Below are 21,221 nucleotides of genomic sequence, written 5' to 3' on the forward strand. Positions count from 1 at the left end.
ATGCATCCGAAGAAGTGAGGTTTTTACTCACGAAAGCTTATGCCCAAATAAATCTGTTAGTCTTTAAGGTGCCACCAGACTCCTTGTTGTTTTTGTAGATACAGACTAACACGGCTACCCCCTGATACTTGAGTGCATGTAAATGTGAGAGATTGTGATTCTTTAACATTTTGAATTATCTGCTGATGTCAGATTAACCAGAGGTGCTGAACTTAGAGCAGAACATTTACCAAATAATGTTGCACGATCCTCATTATTATTACAGGAATAATAAATATACAGAGAAGTATTATGAATTATTGAATGGAGGATATATTTCTGACAACTGTTTGGATCAACATGGGTCTCTAATGTTACAATAAAATGTGCCAAAGTGCACAATTTGCGTTACTAGGATATTGTGGAAAATTCTGCTCAAACTACATGCACATTGTCACAACTGTCACATTACCCTTCACACCTCTCGTCTGTTCCTCTCTTTCTCAATACTGCTCCTTTCTCTGCTAGTTTTTATCTCATCTACTTATGTACATTTCCAAAATGTACTATCAAAATCCAGAAAATATAGGTACAGCACAAAAACAATTCAATTTGCATTTTTATTGTCCTTGCAATTATTGAGAAGCCCTCTCATTCAAATTGTTCTATTCTGGGCTTAAAATTTCCCTCCTCCCATCTACTGAAACAACTGCACCATTACTAAGTGGCCTGGGACAGTCTTTAGAGCCTACCCGTACAACCCTTTCAATAACACAGTAGACTTTCCATAAAAATTAGAGAAACAATTAAAGCTAGTTATACGATATATTATAAACAAAAATACACTGCCCTTGAGTATATCTCTAAATTAATTCTCAAAGATCTGCTGCCTTTCATACCATAGCTACTCAAGAGTGCTTCAGAAGCAAGTTAGACACTTGCATCATTCTGGGACTAGCTAGTATCTCTACTTTGTTAATGTTTTATAGGCAAATAAATCTTTCTCTCATGTTATATTATATTAACCCTGACAGAGCTGGGGAGACTTTTTGTTCCTATATATAAACACTATACAATTAGTGAATTTTCTTTCTAAAACAGTACTGTCTTACTGCAATGACAGGTTAGTTAAATCTAAAATAGATTCTCTAATCATCAGTTCTACCTTGGGGTTTTTAGCTTCACTGGTTGCTAGCTCCTTGTCAATAAGCCCCAGGTTGTGCAAATTAAGAATGGAATCAGCAATTATCCGTGCTGTCCTCTTCTGATAGCCTCCAGATGTCACCATCAAGATAGGAATTCTGTGGCTTCTGGCAGCCCTGAATACCGCTTCATCTCTTTTAACAATTCCCTGAATATTTACAAAAATGAAAAACAAAGTGAAATGATATGAATGTCACTTAGTTTTATTTTTACTGGTATGGATTTGTAGCCTGTAGCTTATACTTTTATGGCCTTATATACATAAGAAATTACCATTATGTGATCTATATGTTTGATTTTCTAATAGGAATACAATGAAAATCTGTTAAATAATTATTTAAATTATTTAAATATCCCTCTAGTAGTGTATCAAACAGTATGCTTTGGCTTTCTATACACAAACTTTTCAAAGACTATTTATTATTTGTATTACAGTGGTGAGGAGAGGTCACAACAGATTGGAGCCCCATTGTGCTAGGTAGTGTACAGACTCATAATAAGATAGTTCTTACACAGAAAACCTATACATCACAGAAAAGGGGTGGAAAAATGAAGCATTATCCCCATTTTACAGATAGAGAACTGAGACTATAAGACATAATAGCCCTGATTCAGAAAGGCATGCAAGCACATACTTAACTTCAGCATGCTTAGGATCAAGTGACTTGCCCATGATCACATAAGACATTCCTAGTAGAACCAGGAACTCAACCCAGATCTCGAGTCCAAGTCCTGTGTCTTAACCACAAGATCAGCTTGCCTCGTCCTTTAAAAAGGGTACAATATTACTACTATAAGAACCTATCTATGTACTGTGCAGTTGAATGGGGTACTTCATGATCCTGACGGTAGAGAATCCAACAAGAGCACCACTCCAGATCTATTTCTTACTAACAGAGGGGAACGTTCTAAAACATGAGAATAATAGGACAGACTAGTGATCAAGCGCTTCTATACTGTCACTGAACTCAGCCCAGTAAAGAATACCCATTCTTTACTACATGCAACAGAGAAGTAAAGTTTATTAGGTTCAAGCAACCTTCCCTTTGAAGGAAAAGGGAATACAGAATTACTTAATGAGAAAACATATTAAAATCCACATGTATGGACAAAGTAAGGACAATCCTAAAAGACACATAATAAAACCCACTACAACTCCTCTCCAAGACAATAATAAAAATAAGAAATGTAGCTTCACAATGGACTGTTCAGAAATCAAAAGGTTAAAAAATTACTATAAATAGAGAAGGGGAAAGGAACTAAACAAGAATATTGAAAATCACAACCGTGAGGAAAGAAGCAGCCAAACAGATATAAAATGAGTCTGTGCAAGACAAAGGTGTTAAGAAAAATAAGAAGATCCCTTATAAATGCATCAGGGAAAAATACCGGGGGAAAAATTAGAAAAATGAAAAAAGGGTGAAAATGAATATTTAAATGTGGCTATTTTAACTATTTTTTAAAATCTGTCTAAAGATTTTTTGTTTGTTTGTTTAAATTGTACTGTACAAGGATAAAGGGTTTAACTAGGAAGTGTGAAATGAAATGAAGATTAAACATTTAGGATGAACATCAGCAACAACTCCTGTGTAGCAGATTCTTAAGTGAAATAGTAGAAGCTTCAGCAAATTGTACATTTTAGAACAGACTGGACTCAGATGTAGAAAAATATACTATAACGAAAAATTCTGAACTTGCAGAAGGATGGGCTAGATAACTTAATAGCTATGATTCTGTGATTCACAGAAATCTAAAAAGGAACAACAATCTTTGCACGGCTAGAGCATTTTCCATCCAAGGATGTCAAAGTGCTTTACTAATATGAGTGAATTAAACCTAATCATTAACAAAAATGATTAGGGGTATGGAACAGCTGCAGTATGAGGAGAGATTAATAAGACTGGGATTTTTCAGCTTGGAAAAGACACAACTAAGGGGGGATATGATAGAGGTCTATAAAATCATGACTGGTGTGGAGAAAGTAAATAAGGAAGTGTTATTTACTCCTCAGAACACAAGAACTAGAGGCCACCAAATGAAATTAATAGGCAGCAGATTTAAAACAAACAAAAGGAAGTATTTCTTCACACAACACACAGTCAGCCTGTGGAACTCCTTGCAAGAGGATGTTGTGAAGGCCAAGACTATAACAGGGTTCAGAAAAGAACTAGATAAATTCATGGAGGATAGGTCCATCAATGGCTATTAGCCAGGATGGGCAGAGATGGTGTCCCTAGCCTCTTTTTGCCAGAAGCTGGGAATGGGCGACAGGGGATGGATCACTTGATGATTACCTGTTCTCTTCATTCCCTCTGGGGCATCTGGCATTAGCCACCGTTGGAAAACAGGATACTGGGCTAGATGGACCTTTGGTCTGATTAAGTATGGCCATTCTTATGTTCTCACACAAAGGAATAATCCATATCTTAAATATGGGGAAACTGAGGCACAGAAAGACTATTAAATAGCTTGTTCAATATCACACAAGAAGTCAGACAGCCAAAAATAGAACCTAGATCTCCAGATACTCATTTATGTGCTTTAAGCATAATATGATCTGTATTTTGTTTACAATTGGGAGTTTAATTCAAACATTTCAAGTAGAAAATATTCTTTCCAGAGTCCAAACACTTGGAGCTAAAATTCTCCTTTGCTAATCTTGGTTCCCATTTCAAGAAGAATTTCTTTAAATGAAATATACATATATTTACATCAGAGAATAGTTAATAATAAGAACTATTCTGATGACTGCTTGCTTGCTTAACAATTTGCAAATTTATCAATTCAGCATTAATACTGAGCTTCTCTTCTATCATCAATGACAATGGAAAATGAGCATCATCACTCAGACAACTAAACACCAACCCCATTGCATGCTATGTCATTATTCAAGCTTCTTCTGAAATGTCTGTATCCTAAAGTATTTTAGCTGATTTCTCAGAGCTCAGGATCGGATTCATTAGAAAATTTCCTAAGACAAACGTATATAAAACAATATTTGTTGCATGTTATCAGCAAGGATGTATTGAGGGCAGATCTACAGACATTTAGAACTACCTCAGCCTATACAGGACAAAGCATGGATCCAAAGGGGAACTGTACCAGACGCTAAGCCACAGCATTGCTGGCAGCAGTTAGTTGATTGTCTGGCCCCATCCTCTCCCACCAGCTTCTGCAGGCTCTTTAGTTGCTGACTGTGGCAGCACTGGCAGAGAGGGATGAAGACTGCTACGGGCTGTTACAAAGTGGCCTGTGATCAACTGTTCTCCGTGTCCACTGAGGACAGGACAAGTAGTAAATGGCTTAATCTGCAGCAAGGGTGGTTTAGGTCAGATATTAGGAACACTTTCCAATTCTAAGAGTACTTAAGCTCTGGAACAGGCTTCCAGGGAGGCTGAGGAATGACCATCATTGGAGGTTTTTATGAACAGGTTGTACAAACACCTGGCAGGGATGGCCTAGGTTTGCTTGGTGCTGACCCAGAGCAGGGGGCTGGACTTGATGACTTCTCGAGGTCCCATCCAGCCCTACATTTCTATGAAATCTGAAAACATTCAGCAGGAAGGACTGATACACATATCAACTTATTCTTTTTTTCCTTCCCTATTGTCTGCACTTAAGGTTTTGCAAGCTATGGGCCAAGAACAAGGACAGCTAATGAGTTAAGTGCTAGAAAAAGATAACTTACAAAACTGCAGTTGCTATGTCTGTCCTTTCCTGGGGACTAAGGGAGGAAAGACAAGACACGAAGGAGGAGAAGCTCAAGATCAGGGAATAGCGTGATGTTAGGTTTCAGCAGAAAAGAACCATCAACTGGGAGGATGTGATTAGCTTCTGGGGAGGTTCCAAAGTCTCCGAGGTAAGGGGGCAAAGTTGTGGTGAATACAGCCATTGATGCTGGTATTCACTGGGGGGGAAAAAAATCCCAGTAAAGTCTGTAGATATTGTATTGTTAAACAAACCTGAGGTGAAATAGCAAGACCTCCCAGTGGATCACCATCCAAGATATCAGTTCCAGCGTTATAAATGATGATGTCTGGCCTCGATTCATTTAATGCCCCTTCCACATGTGTCTGTACCTTCTGAAGATATTCTGTGTCCTCTGTACCCCAGTCCAATTCAACCTTCCGCTTTATGGCTCCTAAAAAAAAATTGGTTTAATGAAACTGAATCAAAGAAACTAATGACCATGCTGTGAAGGAAAAAGCAAGATTCAGACAGAAGCAAGATGAAAAGCATAAAGATTACAATTTATGAACATTTTGAAAATATACATAATTTCATAAGATTTTAACTTAAAAACATTTTAGCAACCTTTCTTCCCCCTTTTCCCCCCACCCCACCTCCAGCAAAAAAAAAAAAAGCTGCAGCTAAATTAAACACTACAATCTGGGAACATTTTTACATGTAAAAGAAAAAAAAATTAGGCATGATGAATAAAAGAGAACATAATACAGAGGGACTATTATTGAATAAAAGTAATCTCCATTTATATTTATCCCATAAATATTCAACAACTGGGAAGGAAATCAGTAAAAATATCACCAAACTGACAAAAGACACAAAAGCCTGAAAGTAGAAAAAGAAAGATGTAAAAAAAATTTAATTGCAGTGCAGGACAAGTGCTGGCATGAAAGACTGGTAAGACAAAGATCATTAAGATAAATTATTAATATTTATTTGTATTACAGCAGCACCCAGAGGCTACAAGCAGAATCAGAGTCCCTCTGTGCAAAGTGCTGTATCGATGCCCAAAACTGCTTACCATCAAATATCCTTATCTTGTAATCAGGTGTGTTGGCAAACACTAATTCATGCTAATTGATTATTTTGATGTCAGCAGGGTTCTGTATGGGTCTGCCCCCGCAGATCTGATTGTGAGAGTGGGGCCTAATTGAAGTCAAATAACTACAAATGGGTGGAGCAAAGCATTGGAAGAAATGCCGGATGGTGGATGAGGATAAGAGAAAGGACACAAAAGGTTCCATAGCCTAGCTATGTGCACAGAAAGAGAGTTTTGAATAACTTACAAATACATTAAAATACAAATAGACAAATCAAATCCATTTCAGACTTCCTTCAGGGTAGGGACTGTGGCTCATTATTCTGTAGGTACTGTACAAAACACACTGGGGCTTCTAGATCCACTGAATATAAACAAAAATTATAATGATAGATAATAATTTGTCCTAATAATCTTCATGAGGCTCATTGTTGCATTCCAGTCCTCATCCAGCTTTGCAGTTGTTCTGTGTCTTTCCATCTTTCTTTTACTCCTTTCATACTTCTGCTTCCTTTGTTTGATATTATTCTTCATGATTTCTGCTCTTGTTGTTACATAAATATTCATAAAATTATGCACAGCTGTCCTCCTGCATACAACTATGGACAATACTTAGCTCACGTTCAGGGGAAACAATACGATAGCTGGATGGAGTTTAAAAAGAGGAGGGAAACACTTAGTAGAGAAAGAAAGATAAGTGTTGTTCTGATTAAACCATTAAATGTCAGTTCTGACAATCATGGACCCATATCCCACAGCTCTCAGGTACCATGTCCTCATCTTCAGCAAACGCAACCTAAGATTACAATGTTTAATTGCTTACTGTGTATAGTTGCCAAGTTCAAAGTAGCTAAAGTGACATTTTTGGGGGTGTTAACATGCAAGATTTTTCTGGTTCAAACTCTCTCTCTCTAATAAGAAATTAATGCTGCTAATACTTCTATGGATCTTAAGGTAGGCTGCTATCAATAGTCCCATTTTACAAAAGGGAAATGGAGGCAAAAAGAGGTGGCATGACTGTTTTAAAGTCACACATTGACTTAATACCAGAACTGAGACTGGAACCCAGTCAGGGGCGCTGGAACAATTTGTATAGTGGGAGTACGGAGAGCCATTGAACCCAACTGTAAACCTTGTACATGACAGAAACCACTTCAAGCCAGGGAGAGCAGCAGCACTCCCCAGCACCCTTAGTTCCAGCACCAATTAATACAGTGGTCCTGACCAGGGCTGGCTCTAGACACCAGCAAGCTGGTGCTTGGGGCGGCCACTCCAGACAGGGGCGGCGGGTCCAGCTATTCGGCGGCAATTCAGCGGACGGTCCGTCACTCCCGCTAGGAGCGAAGGACCTTCCACCGAATTGCTGCCGCAGATCACTATCGCGGCTTTTTTTTTTTTTTTTTGTGGCTGCTTGGGGTGGCCAAAACCCTGGAGCCGGCCCTGGTCCTGACCTGGAGTCTTCTACATCAGCCACAAGACTATCTTTTCCTTATCTGTCCCTGAAGTGTTTCCTTTCCTTCTTTCCTCTCTCACACCTGCTTTCTCTCTCCCCTGCCCCCTTCCTCACTGTCTCTCTCTGACTTTTCTCCCCCAATCTTTCACACTGGCCCTCTTCTCACAACGGTCCAATCCCTCCCCACTCCTTTTCGTCAACACTTTCTCTCCCAAATTTCTTAGTAATTTCATTGATCCTGTCTCCCTCATTTCATGGCTGCTCCCTTGGGATTAGAGCTAAGTAGTAGCAGTGCCGGCCTCCTATTCCTCCCCACTGCATCACACCAGAATCACAGTGGGGTGAGGGAGCCTGCAAAGAGAGCAGTGAGTAAAAGAGGGAGGAGTCACCAGGACAACGAAGGATGCTCAGGGCATGAGTCTAGGAAGAGCCAGGTCCAAGTCCCCGTTCCTCCACAGACTTCTTGTGTGACCTTGGGCAACTCACTTAGCATCTTGGTGACTTGGTTCCCCAACTGTACAACTGGGATAACAGCTCTTTCCAACCTCATTGGGGTGTTGTGAAGATAAATACAATCAAGACTGCAAGACACTCAGATACTACAGTAACAGGGACCATACAAGTATGATATCTCTTGGGGGGATTCTGTGCGCCTGCACAGAATGCCCCCCCTCCCCACAAATTTCCTGCGTTTCCCTGCAGAAAATGGCAGGGAAGCAAAGGGAAGCCATGCGAGGGTGGGGGGCAACCATGAGTGAAGTTTTTTGGTGGAGATTTCCCCCCTCCACACAGAGGCAAGGCATGGGGGGCACACGGGGTTATGTGCCACTGCCCCCAAGAGCAGAGCCGCCCAGCTGAAGGAGGCTGTGTCTCGGCTCCGCTGACTCTGCAGCTGAACGCCTCCTCCTGGGTCCTAGTGCCAGTTGTGCTCTCCTTCTGTGTGCTGGGAGCCTTCCCATTTTCTGTGCAATACTGAGTGCCCATGGTGATCTCCTACCTCTATGCTGCCAGTGGCCTGTGCTCCCCACTGCCATGCTGGAGCCACAGTTATTTATTGACAAATAAAATTTGCAGAATTTTAGAATATTGTGTGCATAATTTTTTGGCACAGAATTCCCTCAGGAGTAATGATAAAGGAGGAAAACTTAGCTGACTGCTCAGAAACCCCAGGAGTAGCTTCTAGTAGTGAGGAAGAGGAGCTGAAGGGGAAACTTTGCTCATCTGGATTATGAGTCACATTTCAATTGGCAGAACTGAGAGCACTACCCGCAGGGGGAAAGCACCTGATTGGATGTGTATGGCTGGTATGACTGAGAGTCTTTGTGTTTTCCATCTCAGCAAGAAAATACCAAGCCTGGTGGAAACAGAAGTGTGACAAGTTTAGCAATTGTCTTTATTTTCAGAGGCTTTGGGGTGAAACTCACCCCATTGCAAAGAGAGCCTATGCCTTCCACATGGTTTGAGGCATATATTCATGGCCTAAAAATAACTGAACTTGTATGTAGATGCTTAAATGGACCATCTATACTAGGATGACTGTCACCTTTTAGGTACTGTTCACACACTTATTTCATAAAAGTCTTACAATTAAGCAACATGCAAAACGTTAACAGAATACTAACGCAAGTTTGATATGCTTAGTTAATAAAAAAAGAGGCAGCATGAATTGAACAAAGGACCACACAGCAGGAAATGTAAAGTAGCCAACAACAATTCACACCATTTTTTCTAAATACAGCTATTAAAACTACATAAGGGTTGCCATTTAAAATCAACAAGCATGTTCCATTTTCATGGAAAAGTTATAAATGAATTACACTCCATATATTAGAAAACATTGCTATTTGATAAATAAGTATAGGAATGCACTGACCAATTTTGTTTTAACTTCATCTGTTAGTAATTTTTCTCTTGGTAGACATGATGTACCCTGGACAAACATTTTTGATGCAATACTTTGAAATGTGTATGCTATCATGTAAACAATGGCGAAAAATATTCGAAAAATAAAGAAAGATGTACTGCATTGCATGTGTTCCTTGTCAATCATCCAAATTAAGCAAGTATGCTATTTATCAGAGTGACAGTTATATTAAAAAAAATTAAGCAGAAAGAAAAAAGTACACACTGCACTCTGACACTGTAAACAAATCAAGCCTGCCACAGACATTTGCAGCTTATCAAACTGAATCAAAAGATCAATCCAAATTTAGGCTTTTTCCCTTTTAATTTAAATAGCCAATGAATTAATTATGAGAGGCCACCATACTTAAGGGAAACCCCATGGTGAAACACCAAATACCCAGTGTCTAACAGTTGTGAGAGTATTCTATTTCTTTTAAAAATGCTTACAGGATATTCAGAGGTTTCTCATTTTCTAAAGGCTTATATAAATAACAATTCTGCAGGGAACATGATCCCTAGTTACGTAGAGTTAGCTAATCCTGAATGAACCATTTGTTAAAATATGTTTAGTCTAATGAAAACATATAAAAAATTCTAAGTAGTGACAGTTGTCCTTAAATCAATAGCAAGTCTAGCCTATTTGGATGTTTTGCATAGTATCTTGAATGGGTTACTAACAAGACCAGCTAATGCTGGCACCTTACATTTCAGAAATTCATCCACTACTGAGAATACCTAAAATAAGTCTAAAGATTTTTTTCTTGATGATCAATGAACACTTAATGAATTTTCAGGTACCGTTACAGGAAGAATTCTATTGCTTTTTGGTGAACTTGTCATTTTAAAAATCAACATGTCAGTCAATTATAAATGTAGTGAAATTCCCAAATAAAACCAAAACAAAACCACTGCTTTGCACAGCGAGCTGCACATAGTTGAATTCCTCTAATAACATCTGGAAGAAACATTACTTCTCATTAGCGGTCATGATATGCTATTCTTCATAGAAGTTTCAACTAGTGCTTCAACTGCCTCATCTGAATGGGTCCTGTTATGAGATATGCCTGCCCCGCACTGGACTGGAGGGGGTTAACCCCACACTATGGGCTGAGGAAGCTACAGCCCCTCACACCTGCTGGGCATGCTCCGACTGGAACCACAGTATAAGAGGGAGCAGCTCAGGTCAGTCTGGGCTGACCTCTGATGAGAGCAGATGTGTGCTGCAAGCTCCTGCTGGGAGAGTGCCGGAGCCACCAGATGCTGATGTCAGCCAGGATTGTGCCTCTACCAAACCCCAGCCGACTGCCGAGGACAACGGAGATGAGGCAGTGATTGCTGAGGGATCCCCTGTGTTGGAAGAAGGGGTAGGAAGTGACCCTGGGAATGGTACGGTAGCGACGGGTGACCAAGACTGAGCAGCGAGATGTCAGTTCCCTGGGGCCTTGGATCAGGACCTGGTTGAGAAGAGTGGGCCTGGGCCCCTACCCCATCCAACCCGCCACAGACACTACCAACATGTGGGGAGGTGAACTGGGCCACCGGAGGCCACTAGACCTTACTGTCCTGCACCACTGGACAGCCCTACTGACTCTGGCCATTGGACCATACTGCCCTGGGAAGAAGGGTAGCTGCTTCGACTTTGGCCACTGGGCCTTATGGTCCTGAAGCCCAGGCCTGTCTTAGTGACTCAGGTCCTGGGCCCATACACTCTGTCAGCCTCTAAGAGTGGTATCTGCCTATGATAGGTCCAAACCTATATCATATAGACCTACTAAGTAGAGTTAACAAAAAGTATCATGAATAATTTAACTTATTTTTCCCAATTGGTTTTGTGCATTTTTGTGCCCTCAAAATGTGGCCCATCCAGCTTTTCCAGTATATCATGTCATGACATGAAACTTCTCATTTGCAAAATGTTTGCCTTTGTGAGATTTCATACACAAATGCCAGGGTGGTATCATCTATGTTAGAACAACCATGAAATAATGTTTCATCCCTAGAATTCTACAGCATATCAGTAGCAGCCTAAGCCTATGTGGGCAGGTGCCTCACCTCTGGCCTCTAAAGATGTGTGCCTAGTTCCTACATGTTTAGGTTAAATTATATATTTTAATTAAATGCCTCTGCAGCAGCTTTCTGTGGTAACAAACCCATGATGCTAATGGTAAACCTGTCTCTTCACATCTAGTTGCTGCCACTTTACAACAAGTATGACTGAGATATCACTTGCATCTGAAGAAGTGAGGTTCTTACCCGCGAAAGCTTATGCTCCCAATACTTCTGTTAGTCTTAAAGGTGCCACAGGACCCTCTGTTGCTTTTTGAGATATCACTCTGTTTTGCCAATGTATAATGATTATTGTTATTGTTTCTCTTCATTGTATGCACATGCCTCAATCCAATGGAACATATGTCAAAAAGCAGATGCCCTTAGGGCACTGAATAATGACCCAGGCAGAAGAAATCTCAAATCAGAGGCAATACAACATACTTCCTTTCAGATTGAAGTTAGGGCAGATGCCCTTAAGAAAAGGACACACCCATGGATAGTATACTTGGTAAATAAGATGAAAAATAAAGTTTGCAGATATAGGCATCTAAGGCTGGGTCTACACTACCCGCCTCAATCGGCGGGTAGAAATCGACCTCTCGGGGATCGATTTATCGCGTCCCATCGGGACGCGACAATCAATCCCCGAATCGACGCTCTTACTCCACCAGCAGAGGTGGGAGTAAGCGCCGTCGACGGGAAGCCGCAGAGGTCGATTTTGCCGCCGTCCTCACAGCGGGGTAAGTCGGCTGCGATACGTCTAATTCAGCTACGCTATTCACGTAGCTGAATTTGCGTATCTTAAATCGACCCTCCCCCCGTAGTGTAGATGTAGCCTTAGACAGGCACACTGATCTAATCATATTACTTTGAGGTAAGCCTCCCACAGGAAAGGCCAGCAGTGATAATGCAGGAAGGAACACATACAATATATATTTGATAGGAAAAACACATGGAACAAATCACACTGTTACTGTTACTCTTTTAACTCTAAAAAGCAGACACACTTTGAAAAAATAAAATTTACCTCAACAGCCAAGTCTACACTAGAAACTTTTGCCAATATAGTAATGTTGCTTAGGGGTGTGATTTTACCAGCAAAAGCACTAGTGCATACTAATACCATAGTTATTCTGGTATGAATGCTTTTGCCAGTATAGATTATTATGCTCATGGAACTGGTAAAAGCTATACCAGCAAAAAAGACACTTTTTTGCCAATATAAACTGCATCTACACTAGGAGGATTTGCTGGTATAGCTAGACCCATAAATCATTTTCGTTAGACTAGGCTAAAGAAAGAAGTATAACTACGACTTCTCCTTTAAAGAAACATAAAATAAACTAAATGACTTCTCTTAACCCTCTCTCTTGACCACTTGGGGTCCAATCCAGCCAGCCAATGAACCAGAACCAATACTATGCAACTCATGGCTAATCAGAACCATGACAGACACTGAAGTTCAAATATTTGCTGCAACTTTTTGCAAACATCCTCACAGGGAATTTTTTTACATTAAGTTCATCAATATTTTTGTGTTGCTGTATTTTACCTCAGAGTGAGCAGCACTTCAGTGGTAAATGAAGCAACTGTTCTGTGGTAAATACATTTTTAATACTTTAAGATCATATCAGTTTGAAAAGTACTTACGTTTAGCAAATCCATCCCCTGGATAAATATATCTATTGTACACATCCATAATATACACCCTATGATCATCCATGAAGTCTCTCTCATGGCCATTCCCCTATAAGAAAATTTCAGTAGGTTAATCTTAGCAAGCAAACACAGTATTAAAGAATCTGTGAGCGTTAAGGAAATTAAGAATACAATGTTACAGTGTTTAATGTTCTAGGTACTTTTTCTTGTTTATATCCTTAAAGGTTATTCTGATGTTGTGAATAACAATACCTGCATCTCTATCTGAGGCTCCCCAGGTGCTTTACAAATATTACTGAAATTAGCATTACAATACTCCCTTGCAGACAGGAAAACTAAGGAACTGAGCAGCCAATTTGCTCAGTGTCACAATGGAAGTCTGTACCCAAGCTAGGAATAAAAATCAGACCAAGTCCTAGGCTTTAACCACACTATGTTCCAGAACCTTGTCAGCTACTGAGAATATGTAAAATGAGACCAGAGTTTTTTTGATAATCAATGAAATGTTGAAAAAGTTAATTAACTTTCAGGAAAAACTGCAAAAGTCATATCAATAAAATTTAAATGAGAAACATATTACATTCTACCTTCTACCATTGTACAGCCAGGAATCTTTATTGAAAGATTGGACTTTGGGGTAGGGAGAGGAATGGTAAAGGGAAAATCAGATTCTGATCATCATCTCCTTTTTCCAAACTCTTGAATTCCAATATGATCTCAGTGACTGTCATCTGCACTCCTATCAGACATTATAAAACAATCTCTAATTAGTGGTTCACAAGATACAATATGTTAAATTATGTCGGAGTTGATGTAAGGAATGAAAGCAAGATGGTAATCAGAATGATTTGATTTCAAAGTATAGGAGTAAATCCATGAAAATAATATTTTCAGTATTTTTGTTGTGTAATTTAACATTTACTTGATAAAACTCTCTGAATAGTTGCAAAGTTGTATCTCTGCTGTAGTTCCCAGTCCTGGAGACACCCAAGAGAAAAAGAGCCATTACAACGCTAAAACTGGCTAGTACATGTGAAAGGGTGGTGGAGAGTAAATGAATGCTCCACTGCATGTTTCTGTGCCACTGATATGGCCTGTTAGAGGTGGCTGAGCATGAACGCTTAATGCACTACTTCGTTACTCCCAGGCCCCAAAGAAGAGGGTAGTACAAAGATGGAGAACTAATGACAGTAAAGCTCTGGAGTGAGCCAAGTTCCCAAGGCTGATGGACTCAGAGGGTGCCCTGAGAGTAACGGAACTTCCTCATGACACTGGCAGATCTGCTCTTATCTAGTCTGCTACCTCACATACTCCTTCCCCTAATGAAAGGGAAACACTGTAGGAGGGAATGATGTAGCCTATAATCTACAGATCACTGGCACAACAGCTATAAGGTCAGAGATTTCTTGAGAAGCATTTTAACGGAGAGCCTTGACACACTTTGAAAGATCCCTTCAGAAATACAAAGTAACAACATTACATAATCTATGGTCTTGTTTCATGGCCAATTTTAGCATGCAGATAAGAGACGTGCTGGCTGGAAGATAATATATCCTTCTAGATCATTATGTTTCATCATAGCAATGAAACTGCCTCAAAAGTGGATTAACACCACATTAAAATACAGTATACATTTCTGATTAAAAGCAGTTTTACTACATTACCAGCTTTTCTAAATAAATAACTTTTTATTGCTGAACAGTAAAGGTAATCAGTCTACAGTATGGACTGATCAGGTTTATAAAACAAATCTACACAAAAAACTTTTTAGCCCCTTATTAGGATTTTGCTGAAAATCTTACTACCAGAGATGAGAGCTGTTCTCAGTACACACAATAAATCATTCCTTCTTTAGAAGGGGTGTATGTGTGTATGTATATATACTGTACTCCGTTAGCCTGAAGTAAGTCTCCCCGTTACAAGCATTGAAGGTCAAACTCATCTCCTGTAGAAGTTGCTGCAGTGATTATGCATGCTGAACTAATTATAATTCTCTTTAAGAGTCCCTTGTTTCTTATGGGATGCTGAGCAATTCTCAACGATTGTTAGGCTGCATCACTGTATGTAGACCAGAAAATATTTCTACATTCTAGCCACATGATGGAGCTACAACTCAGCTTAAATTTGCAACAGTGAACATTTTATTAAGGTAGCTTTATTGCCACAGTTAAGGAGCATAAAATATAATCAAACACCCGGGCTGTGCTGAGTAATTAATAATCAAACACAGTAAGTGATGATCCCATGATTTTCTATAACCAGTTATTTAGACCACAGCTGTCTTAATTTTTACTGACTAAAAGGGCTTGTCTACACTGGCAATTAACGGCATTGCAACTTTCTCGCTCCAGGGTGTGAAAAACCACCCCCCTGAGCACAGCAAGTTGCAGCACTGTAAAGCACCAGTGTAAACGGTGCCACAGCGCTGGGAACCGTGCTCCCTGCGCTGGGATCTATGCCCCTCGTTGAGGTGTTTTTTTTAGAGCACTGGGGGGAGCTGCACCATGACCACACGAGGCACATTAAATCTGTGGGAAGGTAAATTAGTAGTAGTACATGGCACTGCTTTATCAAGGTATCTTTCTAAAGAGTAAGTTAATTACCTCTGGAGGGTTACCCTGGCTGCTGACTGATAGAGTAGCCAATGTGTCTGGTTTTCTCCATTCATTCTTTTTTCTTTGGCTTGTCAGATTTTTTGTTTTTTTGGCCAGGTTTGTGTTGTCAGCTTCATTCTGAGTTCACAGTATACTATTTTTAGATTACACGGAATTCCAGGACCAAGAGTCTCTGCTTTAAAAAGTGAGGCTTTATTTTTCCACATGAAATGAAAACTTATCTTTATCCAAATGGGTGAAGCAAGTGAGAAGATGATGAAGGTTTACTGAGTATTTGGGGGCCGGAAAAGGGGGAAGGGGAGAGATGACAATAACATTGCATAGATTATGGCTAGAGAAAAAAAAAAAAAGAGTGCAGATCCTAGGGTTGAATCCCAGTACTATAATTGCTCAAGGGCCTGATCCAAAGAGTTGCTGAGAACCCACAACTCTTATTAAATAAAATGAGAAGGTTTGGGTGTACATGAGTTCTCAGAATCTGGCCCCAAGTTTGCCAGTAAACAAAGGGAAGACTGTATTAATCCAAATTTTATTAGTTGTTTTCAATTATGGAACATTTTGTGTGTGTGTGTGTGTGTGTGTGTGTGTGTGTGTGTGACAGTGTAGCAGTGTAGCAGTTGCTTTTAAAATGGCAAAAACTATCTTACTGTTGAAAGTCGGTCAGCAAAATTTCCTCAAGTACACACGTATATTTATATACCTTCTCCACTGCACAGATCAATTTACAGTTTGCTGATACAATTCTTTTAGTTTGCTGAACACCCAATACAAACAATCCAAAGTGTCCTGCAGCAGAAAGTTTCTGATACATACTGCAAATGGCAAGTACAAATCTTTAGCAAAAGCATTGTTTAAAGAGATGGCCTATTGCTAAAATGAGGACCTAAAGCCTGCTCGGTTTGGAGTTACAGAATGCACCAAAACATTCTCTGGGTGTAATTACATGGTTACAAAAACAAACTTCACAATATGTTGATCCATGTATACCAAAAATAGCCTCCTTAAAGATAAGCTAGACATTTATCACCAACAACCACCTGGGAATTTTTTTTTTTTTTTTTAAAGATTAACCCTACTTTGTTCCCTAAAGGCCAGATGATTCCTGTTGGACCAATGAGTGAAGTAACTCTTCACTGAGTCCCCAAACACTCAAAAGTAAGGACTATTAGCCAAGACATCACAGTTAACTGGAGGCGTCAAGATGGGTGGTCTCCTAGGCATCTACAGCCACACTGTATTGATCTAATGTAAGAGACAAGGTGGATAAGGTAATATCTTTTACTGGAAGTTGGTCCAATAAAAGATATTACTTCACACACCTTGTCTCTCTTATATCCTGGGTCCAACAGGACTACAACAATGCTGCTAATAATAAATTGATCAAATGTATACAGAAATGCACCTGGAAATGCACTGATAGCCACTGCAGATGTCTAAGATTAGATATCATATGTTCCTCTTGATAGCTCCACTTAGTAATAATTGTTTGTAATAAGCCACTTGTAATAAAGCGTGGGGAGCGAGAGGGGCTTCAAAGCCTGAGTTCCAGCCTGAGCTGCAACTTCAAATTGCTGCCTACTCAGCTATTTTTAGAGCCCTACAAACGTGAGTGTGTTAACCTGGGCTGGAAGGCTCGCTGTGGAGATGTACCTAACATGTACTTCCAAATACGTAAATAAGCGGGTTCAGATATAATACTAAATTACAGTGCTTAGCTATGTTACACTCAGTTAGAATAAAGCAGGAGCCGTGCGCTTTTTGTTTTTAAGTCTGAAACAACAGAAGAAAGAGTGCATACCTTAACCTGGTCAGTTTTTCTTTAGTTTACTAAATAAGAAATTTCTACTAGTGAAAATAAGTCTCCAGAGCACGTGCTTTGAAGAGAACTAAGAATAGCTTCATTCAGGAGCTCACTGTCAGAGATCAGAAGTACACTGGAAAGTTCCCCTTGCCAAAGAATAAAAGACATTACAGAGATCATTATAGAAAGCTGGGTCAGAAGCTGCAAAAAGCAGCAAGAGAAGGGTTCATTCCTTTTGGCACTCCAACTACAAAAGAAAAAAACTAAGTGTCTCAGGTGAGAAAGTGTAAAGATTTCCTGAAAACCCTAAATGGATTATTAAAATCCTGATATCCTGACTAGTATTAGGTGAGATTTCTCTTTCTCTTAGGTATTCCTAATCCATCCATCACTGTAGTTATCTAGGTGCTGATTTGAATAAAGTTTTATATGCTTGCCAAAGATCTTACCAGGGGATATAATTCAGGAACAACATCCTGGTATCAAAACAATGTGTGCAGTGTTTAAATATGTCTTCAGGCAGGTAAGTGAGCATGCATCAAAAAGGTCTATGTTCTTCTGTGAAGCTTTCAACTATGTAAAGATTCTTGCAAATTCTTGCTCAAAGTAACTGTTTTGAGATTTACGACATCACAACACACACTTTATGTGTAACCATGTACTTCATTAAAGCCACTGTAGTCATATGTACTCTAATACTTTTCAAAAACCAAAATTTTACCTATGAACATTTTAATTTTAGGGGCTTTCATTAAAGACTCTGCCACTAGACCCAAATCATTACCTGGAACTAGGTATTCAAAAAAATGCTGTAAGCACTTCCACAAAAAGCTAAACAAGATGCCTTTTTCTTCTTCCCCATGTCATCTGCAATAAGCAGGAAAACATACACACATCTAACAAAAGTTCTCCACATAACTGGGGATGCTCCTTGTTGATTCTTCTTGAAAAGACTGACGGTGAATTTTTTTTTTTCCTCTTTAGAGGAGCAAACAGGTGGCCTAGAGTCTCAAGAGGCAAAAAGTTGAAGCATGCTATTTCAATTTTTGCTTGAACTTACAAAAGCTTAAGGTTAATCATCCTTCCCAGGCAAAACATTAGACCCTAACTCAGCAAAGCATTTGAGCACGTGTTTTAAGTAGGGCTGTCGATTAATCGCAATTAACTCACGCGATTAACTCAAAACATTAATTGCAATTAATTGCAGTTTTAATCAAATTGTTAAACAATAGAATACCAACTGAAATTTATTAAATATTTTTGGATGTTTTCTAATTTTCAAATATATTGATTTCAATTACAACACAGAATATAAAATGTACACTATCAGAGGGGTAGCGTGTTAGTCTGGATCTGTAAAAAGCAACAAAGAGTCCTGTGGCACCTTAAAGACTAACAGATGCATTGGAGCAGAAGCTTTCGTGAGCGAATGTCATGCGTCTGACGAAGTGGGCATTCATCAACGAAAGCTTATGCTCCAATACATCTGTTAGTCTTTAAGGTGCCACAGGACTCTTTGTTGCGTTTTACAAAATGTACACTGCTCACTATATATTATTATTTTTGATTACAAATATTTGCCCAATAAAAATGATAAACAAAAGAAACTATTTTTCAGTTCACCTCACACAAGTACTGTAGTGCAGTCTCTTTATCGTGAAAGTGCAATTTACAAATGTAGATTTTTTTTTTGTTACATAACAGCACTAAAAACAAAACAATGCAAAATTTTAGAGCCTACAAGTCCACTCAGTCCTAGTTCTTGTTCAGCCAATCACTAAGACAAACAAGTTTGTTTACATTTACAGGACATAATATTGCCTGCTTCTTATTTACAATGTCACCAGAAAATGAGAATAGGCATTTGGATGGGACTTTTGTAGCTGGCACTGGAAGGTATTTACATGCCAGATATGCTAAACATTCATATGCCCCTTCATGCTTCAGCCACCATTCCAGAGGACATGCTTCCCTGCTGATGATGCTCATTTAAAAATACAAAATGCGTTAATTAAATTTGTGACTGAACTCCTTGGGGGAGAATTGTATGTCTCCAGTAGGGTTACCCGGTTTTTCCCGGACATGTCCGGCTTTTTGGTAATCAAACCCCTGTCCGGGGGGAATTGCCAAAAAGCCGAACATGTCTGGGAAAAATACCGCCGGCCGGGCACTTCCCCTCCCGCGGCTGCTGTGCTCCTCCCCTGACTCTTCGGCTCTGTTTAAGAGCCGAGCTGCCCGAGCGCTACCGGCTTTGGGCAGCCCCCATGCTTCCGGACCCTGAGCCACCGGAGCCCGGGAGGGGAAGTGCCCGGCCGGGGGCGCAGGGTCCGGAGGTATGGGGGCTGTCTGAAGCCCAAGCGCTACCGGCTTCACGGTTTGCCGGGTAGCCTCCAGACCCTGCGCCCCCGGCTGGGCGCTTCCCCTCCCGGGCTTCAGCTGCACTGGGGAAGCTCCGGCCAGGGGTGCAGAGTCAGGAGGCTGCCCGGCAAACCGTGAAGCCGGTAGCGCTGGGGCAGCCCTTTTCGCATGGCTGGGAGTGAGGAGGGGGAGTTAGGGCGGGGACTTTGGGGAAGGGGCGGGGAAGGGGTGGAGTTGGGTGGGGCCAGGGTGGGGAAGGGGCGGGGCCAGGGCCCCGTGGAGTGTCCTCTTTTTTTATTTTTTAAATATGGTAACCCTAGTCTCCAGCTCTATATATTTCATGTTATAATAGTCTCGGATGATGACTCAGCACATGTTGTTCATTTTAAGAGCACTTTTGCTGCAGATTTGACAAAACACAAAGAAGGTACCAATGTGAGATTTCTAAAGATGGCTACAGCATTTGACCCAAGGTTTAAAAATCTGAAGTGCCTTCCAGACTCTGAGAGGGATGAGGTGTGGAGCATGCCTTCAGAAATCTTAAAAGAGCAACACTCCAATGAGGAAACTGCAGAACCCGAACCACCAAAAAAGAAAATCAACCTTCTGCTGGTGGCATCTGACTCAGATGATGAAAATGAACATGCATCGCTCTGCACTGCTTTGAATTGTTATCGAGCAGAACCTGGAATCAACATGGACCCATGTCCTCTGGAAATAGGACTGAGTGGACTTGTAGGTGCTAAAGTTTTACATTGTTTTATTTTTGAATGCAGTTATTTTTTGTACATAATTCTACATTTGTAAGTTCGACTTTCATGATAAAGAGATTGCACTACAGTACTTGTAATAGGAGAATTGAAAAATACTATTTTTTTTAACTGTGCAAATATTTGTAATAAAAAATAAATATAAAGTGTGCACTGTACACTTTGTATTCTGTTATAATTGAAATCAATATGTAGAAAACATCCAAAAATATTTAAATGGTATTCTATTACTGTTTAACAGTGCAATTAATCATGTGATGAATAGTGATTAATTTTTTAATCGAGATTAATTTTTTTAATGCCTTGACAGCCCTAGTTTTAAGTGCATTGCAGTCAAGGGCCTTAAGCACATACTCAAGAGCATTAATGACTAGGGTTGGACTGCTGAATTGGGCCTCAATGAGCATGGATCCACTCCCTAGCTTACCTGAAATAATAATTCTAGAAAATCTGTTTAAAATGCAACTGATTTACAGTGAAAGTTCCATTTAAGTTACCACATGCAGGGAAAGTGACAGAGTTAGATTTTCAGTATTACCAACTCTCGTGATTTTATTGAAAGTCTTGTGATATTTGGTGTTTTTCTTAAAGCCCCCTAATGATATTTTCAGGCCTGACTCATGCTTTTCAATGTCCTGGCATTGGC

At 40.0% G+C, this 21,221-nt stretch overlaps 1 protein-coding gene across 4 annotated transcripts in view; it reads right to left on the minus strand.

The window, feature by feature from the left end:
• HDAC11 (histone deacetylase 11) overlaps positions 1 to 21,221 on the minus strand; it is an 88,603-nt gene that overhangs the window by 17,383 nt on the left and 49,999 nt on the right. For 3 of the 4 annotated variants that reach the window (XM_034776361.1, XM_034776360.1, XM_034776358.1), the window contains 3 exons: positions 13,023 to 13,119; positions 5,145 to 5,323; positions 139 to 1,330 (listed from right to left, as the gene is read on the minus strand). In XM_034776361.1, the coding sequence (XP_034632252.1) occupies positions 1,088 to 1,330; positions 5,145 to 5,323; positions 13,023 to 13,119 (519 nt within the window). In that variant the 3' untranslated portion in view covers positions 139 to 1,087. Of the gene's footprint in view, positions 1 to 138; positions 1,331 to 5,144; positions 5,324 to 13,022; positions 13,120 to 21,221 lie in introns of those variants that run through there. The other variant, XM_034776359.1, reaches the window with a different exon arrangement.

Source organism: Trachemys scripta, chromosome 7, assembly GCF_013100865.1.
Source record: "Trachemys scripta elegans isolate TJP31775 chromosome 7, CAS_Tse_1.0, whole genome shotgun sequence".
NCBI lineage: Eukaryota > Metazoa > Chordata > Testudines > Emydidae > Trachemys > Trachemys scripta.